Source organism: Carcharhinus amblyrhynchos, chromosome 7 (assembly GCF_965287045.1).
Source record: "Carcharhinus amblyrhynchos chromosome 7, sCarAmb.v2.hapA, whole genome shotgun sequence".
Lineage (NCBI taxonomy): Eukaryota > Metazoa > Chordata > Chondrichthyes > Carcharhiniformes > Carcharhinidae > Carcharhinus > Carcharhinus amblyrhynchos.
In genome coordinates, this window is record NC_137330.1 from 10,001,251 (window position 1) to 10,016,194 (window position 14,944).

Here is a 14,944-nt window from a genome sequence, read left to right on the forward strand (position 1 = left end):
ACTTAAATTTTCTTAAATAGCCATTACTTGATACTTCAACATTTATGTAATTAGAATCCATGTTTTATATATATATTATAAGACATCTTACTGTTTTGCCAGGAGGTCCCCTTTCTCCCTTTTCCCCAGGAATTCCATTTTCACCCTGTAACAAATCACATTAAAATTAGTTTCCGCACAGGGGTTGATTTGTATTATTATAGTTAAGCTAATCTAAAACTGCAGCAATTCTTGGAATCATAGAATGCCTACAGGCAGAAGGAGGCTATTCAGCCCATTGAGCCTGCATTTATAATCCCACCCAGGCCGTACGCCCTTAACTTTATGTATTTTTGCTGCTAATCCCCCTGACACTAAGGGGCAATTTAACATGGACAATGTACCTAACCTGCACATCTTTGGAAAGTGGGAGGAAACCAGAGCACTTGGAGGAAACCCACACACACATGGAGAGAACAAGCAGGGCGGGATTTAACAGCCTCACTCATCCCAAAACTTAAAATTCCACCTGAGTCCAAAGGACCTTTCCATGGTCCACCTCTCACCCGCTTCAATTTCCATGGTAGGCGGGGCAGTAAAATTCCAGCTGCAGACTCCACACATAAGTCACACAAGGCTGAACCCTGGGTCCCTGGCAATTGTAATTGAAATATCACAGATCATTTCCTATCATCCATGGTCAACTTTAATCCCTTTTTCCCAGTGTCAGAATTCGTTATAACATCCTGAGCACTAATGTTACATTACTGAATACTTTGGTAAATCACCTGTCACTGCCTCTAAAGATTAGTGTGTGGTTCACCACCAAAGCTACTTATCCCCAATTTTTCAGTCACTCCCACAGAACGACTACATTGTCAGATCTGCTGTATTTTAAATGAGTCTCCCTGCTCAGGTGAATATAATATTCAAAGAAGAAAGGGTGAGTTTTCCAGGTGCTTTGCCCAACATTTATCCTTCAATCCACCAAAAGTAGATTGACTGGTCTATTGACTCGTCTTTTATCACATGACTTATTGTGCGACCCTGTTGTCCTTTACATTCTTCTAACACTTCAGAAAGCAGTTGTGAAAAAGGTGTTCCCCCAAAAATATGAACGAATTTGTTGATGCAACATGGGGAGCTGATGGGCTGGTGACATGGCCAATATTTTTATGATTAATAAATAAAAGTACTGAATTAAATTTAAATATAAACACATTTTTTATTTTTCTTCTTGATTGTTTTCAGCAGTGCCCTGGAGAGTAGTCCAGTGGAACCTAGAAGATTGGAAACTCGAATCAAGAATCCTCACATGTTGAAGGACCTGAGTGTGGCAAGTAGCAAATCAAAGGACGCCTGAGAAATTTTCCTTCCAACTACCCAAGGATCAGGAAGTTTGCTGATTGTTGTTTCCCTGAGGCCAAGCATCATGCCCACAGCTGCAAAGCTGAAGTTTGCACCAGGTTTGCTTTCTATCCCTAACTCGAAGGATCTGTGCCCTGCCGGAGGTTGGTTCCATTCTAGGGGTGTGATCGCCTATGTTGATAATGTGACATAACAAGTACAGACATGGTTAGGCATGGCACACTTTGATCATACTATGCCTATATGGTGGCACAGTGGTTAGCTCTGCCTCCTCATAGTGCCAGGGAGCTAGGTTTGATTTCTGACTTGAATCACTGTCTGTGCGGAGTCTACATCTTCTCTCCTCGTCTGCATGGGTTTTTTCTGGGTGCCCCTGTTTCCTCCCAGTCTGAAAGACATGCAGGTTAAGTGCATTGGCTCTGCTAAATTTTCCATCAGTGTGCCCGAGCAGGTGCTGAAATGAGGCAACAAGGGGATTTTCACAGTAACTTCATTGCAGTGTTAATGTAAGCCTGCTTGTGACACACATAAATAAACTTAAAAAAACTTATCCAGAACAAAGGAAATCATTCCACTAGAAATTTTCAACCTGAAATTTCTGAACCCTAAGAGGTACATGAAAATATCCCAGCAGGTCATTAGATTTCTGGTCTACCTGTTTTCAAATTCATAAAATTTCAGTGGCTGTTTCACTTCCAACCAGGCTATTTTTATACACAAGTTAATAAAGGGCGGCACAGTGGTGCAGTGGTTAAGATTGCAGTCTCATAGTGCCAGACAGTTGGGTTCAGTTCCAGCCTTAGGTCACTGTTTGTGTGGAGTTTGCATTTTGTCCCTGTGTCTGTGTGGATTTCCCCCTAGGTGCTCCGGTTTCCTCCCACATTCCAAAGATGTACGGATTACGTCGAATGGCCGTGCTAAATTGACCCTAGTGTAGGAGGATTTGCAGGGTAAATGACGGTCTTGGGAATAGGGCCTGAATAGGATTGTGGTTGGTACAGGCTCGATGGGCCAAATGGCCTCTTTCTGTACTGTCAGGATTCTATGATTCTGTGCAAACATACTTTCTGCAATGACATGGTGCTTTGTGACAGCTAATTAATTGTCTTTCAGAAATGAAGATAAGGCATTGTGTAAATATTTTCAGGAGATTTACCACACAGAAAGTAATTAAAAATCACTTGTTGAAAATCTATCACCTCGCCCACCTGGAATTGGAGAACAGAATGGAAATCTCAGAACGGAAATCTCTTGTTGGCCTTGGGTGGGATTTTACAATCTCATCCGAGCAAGATCATAAAATCCTGCCTACTATTTCAAAAGAAACAAGGTATGGTGCAATGAACACAATGACACAAGTATAACTATGCTATTTCAATAGGAACAAGTTATAAAATGAGCACAAGTTCACAAGAATAGTTAAGGTACAACAGTCATTGACATGTGACCATCAAACATAAAACGTGATGGCCTCGTGGTATTATCGCTAGATTATTAATCCAGAAACTCAGCGAATTCTGGGGATCTGAGAGTTTGAATCCCACCAGATGGTGGAATTTGAATTCAATAAAAAATATCTGGAATTAGAAATCTACTGATGACCATGAAACTATTATCGATTGTCAGAGAAACCCATCTGGTTCATTTCCGTCCTTTAGGGAAGAAAGTCCTTATTCAGTCTGGCCTACATGTGAATCCAGCCCCACAGCAACATGGTTGATTCTCAATCACACTTGGGCAACGAGGGATGAGCATTAAATGCTAGCCGGCTAGCGACGTCCATACTCCATGAATGACTAAACAAAAATAGAGCATTTTTGCTTCACTAATCCACAAATACAATGCAAGTAAAGATGCTTTTGTCAAAGCTTTTCATCATGCACTCCTCAGGACAATTCTCAAGAATACCAATGTCAGGAGACAGAACAAATTTATACTGTACGTGAAGAGGGTGTTGATTAGTTGGCAACTGGAGACTGATTAGCAGAGGTGTTGCCTTTGAGAATGTTCCAGTGGATGGTGACTGACAGTTAACTGCCAAGCATTTTTGAAATTTAAACCACACAGCTTGACTCTGATTGGCCAAGGCATTGCCCTGAGGAACGAACCAGTGAATGAGTATCACTTTGTTTAGCTGAATATCTGTCTGCAAAGAACAGGGCCCAGTGTATTCATATATCTAAGTTCCAGGAAAGCAAATGCACCACACTGTGAGCCTGGCGGACAATTTTAAATCGGTTGTCAGTGTAATTCTTAGCATATTGAGGATTATTTTGCAAATGTTGTCCAATTGAGGAATAAATATAATTTTGGACACTGTGTTTTGAGTTTTACAAGCACGGGCTGGTTGAGTATGGTCAATTACTTGCCCATTGTAAACAGCAGAAGGGACATGTTATTTGACATGATTCACCAGTTTGAGGGACATAGGGCCTACATACCTAACATCACATTGGCACCGAAATTCATATACCACATTACACATTTGTGTGATGGGCAGAACATGTTTTTGGCTTGATCTTAATGATGAACTCATGCTACTACTGCAGGAAGCTGCACCAGGGTAATTTCAATAGACTGGGCACTTTTCAGGACCAAAGGCCTTAGGCCCATGCAAAATGATCTGATCAAGGTGTCACTAACCTGCAGGATGCTCTATTTCAGCTCCTCGCCATAATGTTGGCTTTGTAAGTTTGATGTTGAAAGTATATACAAACCTTGTGTCCCATTGGTCCAATATGTCCTGGCATTCCAAGAGGGCCCTACAAGAGAAATACAACAAAGTTATTATTCTTTGATATTAAAGCATTGATTTGGATCAGATTTGATAAAGACATTCAATAAAGACAAAAAATCCTGTCTGGGAAAAAAAAGGGAAAGTCCTATTGAATTTAGGTATAAAATAGTAAACCTTTTAAAATTCCTTAATTAGATTTAGGTGTCATTAGCAAGGACAACATTTTGTTTCTGATCCTAATCATCCTTGAGAAGGTGGTGGTGAACCATCTTCTTGAATTGCTGCAGTCCACCTTCAAGGGAGAGGAAATATATGGGGCAGAATTGTATGGTCCCTCCCTCACTACTGGGTTTGCATGGAGGAGTGGGCCCATAAAACTCCCCAAAAGGCTATTCCACCCCCAAAAGTCACCAACTTCAACCTGTCTGCAGTTTTATGGTGGGCCCTAGGGATGGGGTTGGCTCCATCGGTAGCCTCCTTCCAAAATTGGGTGCTTCTCCTTCCCCTCCCTTGCCACTGCACAAGGTCTCCCCAAGCTGTTGCTCTGTACTTGGCCTCTCCATCAATATTCCCATCCTGCTCTCCCTGGGTCTTATTGCCCATTCCTGTTGTGAGAAGCCTCACACTTATCTGATCCTGGACTCCAGTACATAAGACTCTGGGAAATGGCCACTATTGCTTATGGTGCTGGTTGGGACAACAGAGCTGCAAGCCCATGTGATTGGCAGCAGCTCTTTGATGCAGGACTCGCTTCCAAGTGGGTGGTGGATGTTCCAACTCCAGCCAATTAATTAATGCTCCTTGGAATGTTCATTGGCTGCCTTTGGCAGGTCTATTCTTTACTTACTCATTTGGTGGCAGCACTATTAGAAAAGTCCTGGCCCTGAGATCAGATTTTTAAAAAATTGCAAATAGGTGTTAAAAAAAAAGGTGGCTGGATTGAAATTTGAAATTTCCCCTCAAAAAGAGTCCCACATTAACTTCCCATAGACTGAAAAAGGTTCAGATTAAGCCTGATTTCATGGCCTAGGCTGTCAAAATTTGTATTTCATGTCCCACAGTATTTTTATTGGTGTGAGTGGGTTTGGAAGCCTCTGGAGAAAATGCCAGGTAAGAAAGTTCAAGAACCTTCGTGACAGCCTGCAGTGGAGTCTAGAACATTCTGACATTTGACAGCTTCAAAAGTTACTATTAGATACTGTCTTATAAGTAAGTGCTTTTACTACAGTAATTGATCATTGTGCTCTGTCCTCCAACGGCAGGTTGACAAAGGGATTGGTTAACTCAGTTGGCTGAATGGTTGGTTTGTGTTGTAGAGCGACATTCAATTCTCGTACCGGCTGAGGTTATTCATGAAGGGTCCACCTTCTCAACCTTATTCCTTGCCTCAGGTTAAATCACCACTAGACAGCCTTCCCTCTCAAAGGGAGTCATCTGGGACAAGAGCAAGAACACTATCACCTACGAGCTCCCATAGAACCACAGAAAATTACAGTTCAGAAACAGGCCTTTTGGCCCTTCTTGTCTGTGCCAAACCATTTTTTGCCTAGTCCCACTGACCTGCAATTGGTCCATATCCCTCTACTCCCCTTTCATCCATGAATCCGTACAAGTTTTTCTTAAATGTTAAAAGTGACCCTGCATTTACCACTTTATCTGGCACTCATTCCACACGCCCACCACTCTCTGCGTGAAGAAGCTCCCCCTAATATTCTTTTTAAACTTTTCTCCGTTCACCCTGAACCCATGCCCTCTGGTTTTTTTCTCCCCTAGCCTCAATGGAAAAAGCCTGCTTGCATTCACTCTGTCTATACCCATCAAAATCTTATACACCTCTATCAAATCTCCCCTCATTCTTCTACGCTCCAGGGAATAAAGTCCTAACTTATTCAATCTCTCTCTGTAACTTAGCTTCTCAAGTCCCAGCAACGTCCTTGTGAACCTTCTCTGCATTCTTTCAACCTTATTTACATCTTTCCTGTAACTAGGTGATCAAAACTGTACACAATACTCTAAATTCGGCCTCACCAATGCCTTATACAACCTTAGCAACACTCCAACTTTTATACTTGACACTCCCGATTTATAAAGGCCAATGTACCAAAAGCACTCTTTACGACCCTATCCACCTGTGACGTCACTTTTAAGGAATTCTGTACCTGTATTCCCAGAACCCTCTGTTCAACAGCACTCTTCAGAGTTCTACCATTTAGCCTGTACGTTCTACTTTGGTTTGTCCTTCCAAAGTGCAATACCTCACACTTGTCTGTGTTAAATTCTATTTGCCATTTTTCAGCCCATTTTTCTAGTTGGTCCAAATCCCACTGCAAGCTTTGAAAACCTTCCTCACTATCCACTACACCTCCAATCTTTTTATCATCAGCAAATTTGCTGATCCAATTTACCACATTATCATCCAGATCATTGAAATAGGTGACAAACAACAATGGGTCCAACACCGATCCCTGCGGCACACCACTCGTCACAGGCCTCCACTCAGAGAAGCAATCCTCCACAACCACTCTCTGGCTTCTTCCATTGAGCCAGTGTCTAACCCAATTTACAATCTCCCCATGTATACCTAGCGACTGAACCTTCCTAACTAACCTCCCATGAGGGACCTTATCGAAGGCCTTGCTGAAATCCAGGTAGACAACATCCGCCACCACCTTCCCTTCAGCCACTTTCCTGATAACCTCCTCGAAAACTCTAATAGATTGGTCAAACATGACCTACCACACACAAAGCCATGTTGACTCTCCCTAATACGTCCCTGTCTATCCAAATATTTGTAGGTCCTATCCCTTATCACAGATTCCCCCTCAAGTCACCCTTCTTCCTAACTTGGGATTACATTGTAAATTATTCGCTTTCGTTGGTTTAAAATCTTGGAAAACTCTACCTAACAGCTCCGCGGATGTACCTGCACCCATGGACAGCAATGGTTCAAGAAGACAGTTCACCACCTTCTCAAGGCAATTGGAGATGGGCAATGAATGTTGGCCTTGCTGGCGATGCCCATCCCAAAATCTCCAGACACAAGACATAAGACGCTACAAGATGAAGGCATGTAAAATCGCACTCTCTCGATGAGCTCAATGCATTCTACGCTCGTTTTGAGCAAGAGGTCAGTGAGAGGATGCCCTCCACCCTGGAAGAACCTGTATCTGGGGTCACCATTGCAGATATCAGAACAGCTTTTTTGAAGGTCAATCCATGGAAAGCAACTAGCCCGGATGTGGTACTCGGACGTGCACTCAGATCCTGCACGGATCAGCTGGCAGAGGTATTCACGGACATCTTCAACCTCTCTTTACACCAATCTGAGATCCCTATCTGCTTCAAGAAGACAACCATTATTCCAAGCAAAAACCAAGCAACGTGCCTTAATGACTATCAGCTGGTGGCGCTGACATCCATCATTATGATGTACTTCAATAGGTTAGTCATGGCACAAATCAAATTTCAGCCTCCTAGACTACCTGGATCCACTACAGTTTGCCTATCGCAGCAACAGGTACACAGCAGACGCCATTTTCCTGGCCCTGCTTTCAACCCTGGAACATCGAGATAACAATATGTATGTCAAACTCCTATTTATTGACTACAGCTCAGCCTTCAACACTATTATTCCCATGAAACTCATCTCCAAACTCCATGACCTTGGTCTCAGCACCTCTCTCTGTGACCAGATCCTGAACTTCCTAACTCACAGACCACAATCAGTAAGGATAGGCAACAACATCTCCTCCACGATTATCTTCAATGCCAGTGCTCCACAAGGCTGTGTTCTCAGTCCCCCTACTATACTCTGATGACGTACGACCAAATTCTGCTCCAATTCGATTTTCAAGTTTGCTGACAACACCACCGTAGTAGGTCGGATCTCAAATAATGACAAGACAGAATACAGAAACGTGATAGAGAATCTGATGAAATGGTGCGGCAGCAATAATCTCTCTCTCAATGTCAACAAAACAAAGGAGATTGTCATCGACTTCAGGAAGCATAAAGGAGAACATGCCCCTGTTTATATCAATGGGGATGAAGTAGAAAGGGTCAAGAATTTAAAGTTTTTAACTGTCTAGATCACCAACAACCTGTCTTGGTCGGTCCATACTGACAGTATAGATAAGAAAGTCCACCAACACCTCTAATTTCTCAGAAGACTAAGGAAATTTAACATGTCAGCTACGACTCTCGCCAACTTTCACAGACACACCGTAGAAAGCATTCTTTCTGGTTTTATCACAGCTTGGTATGGCTCCTGCTTTTCCCAAGACTGCAAGGAACTACAAAAGGTCGTGAATGTAGCCCAATCCATCACGCAAACTAGCCTCCCATCCATTGACTCTGTCTACACTTCCCACTGCCTCAGCAAAGCAACCAGCATAATTAAGGACCCCATGGACCCTGGACGTTCTCCCTTCCACCTTCTTCCTTAGGGGAAAAGATGCAAGAAGTCTGAGGTCATGTACCAACCGATTGGAGAACAGTTTCTTCCCTGCTGCTGTCAGACTTTTGAATGGATTTACCTTGCATTAAGTTGATTTTTCTCTACACTCTAGCTATGACAGTAACACTACATTCTGCACTCTCTCATTTCCTTCTCTATAAATAGTATGTTTTGTCTGTATAGCGCGCATGAAACAATACTTTTCACTGTATGTTAACACATGAGAATAATAATCAAATCAAATCAAAACTATTTCCAGACTCTAATTAAAGATATGGAGTATTTTTTGAAACCTTTGAGAAATTTCCCATGGTATAGAAACAGAATTGCAATTGCATCTGAATCATAGAAACCTGAACAGAAGGAGGCTATTCGGCCCATCGGGTCTGTACCGACAATAATCCCACCTACACCCTACCCTTGTAACCCTACCTATTTACCCCAATAATCTCTCTACTCTACAAATCCTAGGGCAGTAAGGGGCAATTTAGCATGGCCAATACATCTAACCTGCACATCTTTGGACTGTGGGAGGAAACCGGAGTACACAGAAGAAACCCACGCAGACATGGGGAGAATGTGCAAGCTCCACATAGACAGTGATCCAAGACGAGAATCGAACCCAGGTCCCTGGTGCGGTGAGGCAGCAGTGCTAACCACTCTGCCACTGTGCAACCCTAAAATCAATGTCAGGAATGGGGCCTGCATGATCTTTGCTCTACAAGAAAGGTTGCCAAGTCTATAATTCTTACATCTTTCTGATTTGGAAAAAAGTTTTGCAAATAACTCTTGGAAAGTCTGTACTCATTACAATGCAGAAAGAAACGTGATGGTTTAAAAAACTGCTAATTCCATTATCACAAGTAGCTGAAGACTAGTATTTCAGGCAGCTTTTCATAGATCAAGAAATACTGCCCATCTTTCAGATTGATCTTAACTTGAAGGCTGGAAACCCCATTGTGAGCAAATTTCAAACCTGCCAGAGGTGGAGAAGCCAATGAAAACTTTAGCCAATAGGCCTCATTTATATGTTGCTGCTTCATTTCCTGAACATTCCAGGAGGGGATTGCTGGTGGGGGACGATCGGTGGATCAAGGATTTTTATTTTGTTCATGGGATGTAGGTTCGCTGGCAAGCTGTGCATTTATTACCCATCCCTAATTTTCCTTGAGCTCCCTCTCTGCTTCCAGTTAAGATGGGCCTGGGGACGATCTTACAAAAAAAAATTCTAAGTGCCTAACAAGCGTGAAAGCAAGAGAAACTTGCCTCTTTTTTTGGTGACTTAAAAATTGAATCTTACCTGACTCTGTCAATAAAATGAAGCCAAATCAGTTTTCCACCAGCAGGGAGAGTGGGCAGAGCCTAGCTCACCTACAAGCCATCTGATCAGGAGGACAAAAAAGGGGACACAAGATTGTTTTGGTAAGGCAAAGAAGAATCCAAAGAGCTTCTCCAAATATATAAAAGCCAAAAGAGTAACAAGGGAGAGAGTAGGGCCTCTTAAGGATCAACAAGTCATCTATGTGCAGATCCAAAAGAAATGGGTGAGATCCGAAATGAATATTTCTCATCAGTATTTACTGTTGAGAAAATCATGGATGTTAGGGAACTTGGGGAAATAAACAGTGATGTCTTGAGGAGTGTACATATTACAGAGAAAGAGGTGCTAGAAGTCTTAAAGGGCATCAAGATAGATAAATCCCCGGACCCTGATGAAGTGTATCCCAGGACTTTGTAGGAGGCTAGGGCGGAAATTGTGGATTCCCTAGACAAAACATTTGAACTATCGATAGTCACAGGTGAGGTGCCTGAAGATTGAAGAGTGGCAAATGTTGTGCCTTTGTTTAAAAAGGACTGCAGGGAAAAGCCTGAGAACTACAGGCCAGTGAGCCTCACATCTGTGGTGGGTAAGTTGTTGGAAAGTATTTTGAGAGACAGGATCTACAGACATTTAGAGATGTAAGGACTGATTAGGGACAGTCAGCATGGTTTCGTGAGTGGAAAATCATGTCTCACAAATTTTATTGAGTTTTTTGAAGGGGTAATCAAGAAGGAGATGAGGCAGTGCAGTTGATGTTGTCTACATGGACTTTAGCAAGGCTTTTGACAAGTTACCACATGGTAGGTGCATAAGGTTAAATCTCATAGGATCCAAGGTGAGATATATAAATGGATACAAAATTGCCTTCTTGACAGAAGCCAGAGGGTGGTTGTAGAGGGTTTTTTTTTAATTGAACTGGAGGTCTGTGCCTCAGGGATCAGTGCTGGATGCACTGTTATTTGTTATATTAATGATTTGGATGAGAATATAGAGGCATGGTTAGTAAGTTTGCAGATGACACCAAGATTGGTGGCACAGTGGACAATGAAGAAAGTTATCTCCGATTGCAATGGGATCTTGGTCAATTGGGCCAGCGGGCTGACAAATAGCAGATGGAGTTTAATTTAAGATGCAAGGTGATGCATTTTGGTAGACTGAACCAGGGCAGGACTTACTCAGTTAATGGTAGGGCTTTGAGGAGAGTTACAGAACAAAGAGATCTAGGAGTACATGTTCATAGCTCCTTGAAGGTGGAGTCACAGGTGGACAGAGTGGTGAAGAAGGCATTCAGCGTGCTTGGTTTCATCGGTTAGAACATTGAATACAGGAGTTGGGACATCTTGTTGAAATTGTACAAAACATTGGTAAGGCCACGCTTGGAATACTGTGTACAATTCTGATCACCCTATTATAGAAAGGATATTATTAAACTAGAGAGACTGGAGAAAAAATTTATTAGGATGCTACTGGGGCTTGATGGTTTGAGTTATGAGGAGAGGCTGGATAGACTAGGACTTTTTCCTCTGGGGTGTAGAAGGCTGAGGGGTGATCTTACAAAGTCTATAAAATAACGAGGGGCATAGATCAGCTAGATAGTCAACATCTTTTCCCAAAGGTAGGGGTGTCTAAAACTAAAGGGCATAGGTTTAAGGTGAGAGGGGAGAGTTACAAAAGTGTCCAGAGGGGCAATTTTTTCACACAAAGGCAGGCCAACCGCGGATGAAATCCCAACCGCCCCCTCCAACCAATTGCTGTACAGAATGCACAGTGGCCCCCCCCCTCAATGATCGCTACTACAGAGTGCGAAGTGGTTCTCCCTCCCAAATAACCCCGTCTGACCCTGCCCCTCGGCACTGCCTGATGTCTGGTGGGCACTGCCAGGGTGCCAGGTTAGCATCTGCTCAAACAGCATCTCCTTCTGCCCCAGCCTCTTGGCAGGGGGGGCAGGCTGCTGCTGCAGGGACAATGGCTGCAGGTTTCACCTGCAAGGCAATTACAAAGGTCTCAGTCGATGGGGACAATACGCAATCCTTGCCTGAGAGAACCTTCACTGGTGTGTCCAAAGAGGCAAGTGAACACGGATGATTGCATTTCGGGCTCACTTCTAATATTTAAATACTATTAACATTTAAATATTACAATAAGCCCTGTGCCCATCCTGTTATCAGGTGCCGCTAAGATCACAAGAGATGAGAAATCGGACACGAATCCAATTTCTCAGCTCTCTCACTATTTTACCAGCTCAGCTTGCCTATTGGCCAACACAGCAAGAAAGTAAGATTGCCCCCTCCCCCTGGTGTTCACTAAATTATTAATATTTTCTCTCTCCTAGGTTTATGCCATCCAGTGTTTCACACTCCTCCTTATCTGCCATGTCTGCATTGTCCCTTTTTTTTGTGAAAAGAGATGTAATGTCTCCATTAAGAACCACAGCCACATCTTTATGCCTCCACACACCAGTTACCATTTTGGTCACTTATCCATCTTACTCTTTTCTTAGTTATCTGTTTGCCCTTTACGTATTCATCAAACATCCTTGGGTCTTCCTTGATTTTACTTGCCATCTTTTTCATGCCTTCTTTCCTTTTCTAATTTCTGTTTTAGTTTCACTCCTACTCTCTTTATACTCCTCTAGAGTTTCTGCAATATTCACCCCTTGACCGTTCAGTGACTGGCTCCAGAGAGGCAGCTCACCATCCTGGATCCGTGTCTGCGGCCACAATAATTTTTGAATCCCTGGCTTTTATATTTTTCCTCCTCCCTCCTTGTACAGATGAGCCATCAATGGTGCTGTGGATGTGATGCTGTCTGCACTATCCAGAAGAACAAGCGTCTTCATTAGTTTTAGAAACCGAATATTAGAGATCAAGATGCACTTATGGAATTCCTGCAGTTATTAGAACGTTATTTGGTTGGATGCAAAAATAGAATAGTTATTAAAAAGGCAATTGGTTTGCAAAAAATCAATGAATGAAAGTGACTGCTGTAATGAAAACTAGTGCAAGTTATTGACCAAGTCATGGAGACATGTGTTTTAGTAACAGACTGTAGAACACTGGCACACAGAATGGAAGAATATTCCTTAGAATTGCTGGAAAATGCTCAGGTCAGCTGGAGTGGATTTACAGTGTCCTAAAATGATGACAGATACTACACTGAAGGTAACAAACATCCAATGTTGAAAATGCATCTCGACAATCTGGAAGGAAAAATTGTGAGTCATTATGGATATCATGCTGCACCAATGCATAGCATCTGTTTTTACACTAAAAAGTGTTACCAGCTGTTAAATGTTGTTTCAAAGTTGTCCCATTTTGCGATATTGCTTTTTAATGAACTTGTTGTACCAAATTAATGCCATTATGATAGATTACCAGATGCATTTTACAAACATCCAAATCTTCCATTTTGTTTTGTAATAATGCCTTTAAAATAGTTTGAAATATGGCTATCATCATTAGCATTCTGCTATTCACCATCATCTCTCTCCTCCCTTTTATTGTCTCTGGCTTGTTACACTGCTTATTTAACAGAAACTTCCTCCAAATATTGGGAAAACGAAAGCCATGGTGTGGGCATTTCCACTCCCTTGTGGCATATATTCCAGTGGCAGAGGCAGCCTATTGGCAGCAGGATCTTCTGGTGTCAAATGATATCTCTGGGGTTTTTACATGCCCTGCATGTCTGCTGCCAGGTAACGCATTGCAGGTAGATCTCCAACAGCAATACCTTGAATATGTTGAAGATCCCACTAGCAGGGAGGCAAGCACTGCTGCATCACAGTACCAGGAACCCAGATGTAGAGATGGAACTTGTGTTAACTGTTAATGCGGAGGTGGTGGTGTAATGGTAATGTTGTAAGATTAGGCATCCAGAGGTCTGGTGGCATAGTGGTTAGCAATGCTGCCTCATGGTACCAAGGACCCAGGTTCAATTCCAGCCTTGGGTGACTGTCTGTGTGGAGGTTGCACACTCTCCCTTTGTCTGCATGGGTTTCCTTTGAAGAGTCTGGTTTCCCCCCTCAGTCCAAAGATGTGCAGCTTAGGTGGTTTGGCCATGCTTAATTGCCTCTCATTTCCAGAAATGTGTCGGTTAGGTGGATTTGCCTTGATAAATGTAGAGGGATGGGTGGACCTGGGTGACATGCTCTTTCAGAGAGCTGGGTACAGATTTGAAGGGCTGAATGGCTTCCTTTTGCACTGTAAGGGTTCTGACCATCACCAGCACGAGCTTCCATACTGACAGTGACCATATTGGTAACATTGATTGTCTCTGCACTGCTTCAGGTCACCTGCAAGTGAAACCTTCATTAATATTCAGTGGTCTCCTGGCTAATCCCACATTTCTGTCTCCATAAACTCACCCAAAATTCTGCTGACCACATACTAACTTGCATCAAGTCCCATTCACCCATTATCTCTGTGCTTGCTAACCTATATTGGTTTTTAGTCTGGCAGTGCTTTGATTTTAAAATTCTCGTTGTTATTTTCAAATCTCTTTGTCGCCCCTTCTATACCTATGACATCCTCTAGCCCATGACCTTTGGAGATCTCAGTAATCTTCAAATTTTAGCCTCTTGCTTATCCCTGTTTTAATGCTTCATATTGTTGGGACTCTGCAGTTAGCGAGTTGTCACTTCTTTCCACAGGTCCAGGCTACTCTTTGTCATCCACTTTTATCCCAACCTGAAAAGCTTTAACTTACTGAACCCAAATTTTAGGAGGGGGTCAGCATTGAGCAGGTTGGTGGGAAGTCCAGCAGCGAACAAAAGATAACCCATTAATTATATAAAGGATAAAATTAACGACTGTTAGTACATTATTGTTCACCTTCATGTATCCCATTCTTGGTCTCTGGAATTTCTGCCCTTAAGCCTCTCCACCTTTCTACCTCTCTCTTCTTTTTCAGTTTAAAGTTCATTTAGTCATGTCACAAGTAGGCTACTGTGAAAATCCCCTAGTCGCCTGTTTGGGTACACAGAGAGAATTTAGCACCTAACCAGCATGTCATTCGGAGGCAGGAAACCGGAGCACCCGGAGGAAACCCATGCAGACTCAAGGAAAACGCGTAGACTCCGCACAGA

The 14,944-nt window shown here is 42.7% G+C and overlaps 1 protein-coding gene across 1 annotated transcript in view; it reads right to left on the minus strand.

Moving 5' to 3' along the window:
• LOC145345346 (uncharacterized) overlaps positions 1-14,944 on the minus strand; it is a 197,781-nt gene that overhangs the window by 69,759 nt on the left and 113,078 nt on the right. The window contains exons 16-17 of the mRNA XM_080193161.1: positions 4,065-4,109; positions 92-145 (exon numbers count right to left, since the gene is read on the minus strand). Coding sequence (XP_080049287.1) covers positions 92-145; positions 4,065-4,109 — 99 coding nt within the window. The remainder of the gene's footprint in view (positions 1-91; positions 146-4,064; positions 4,110-14,944) is intronic.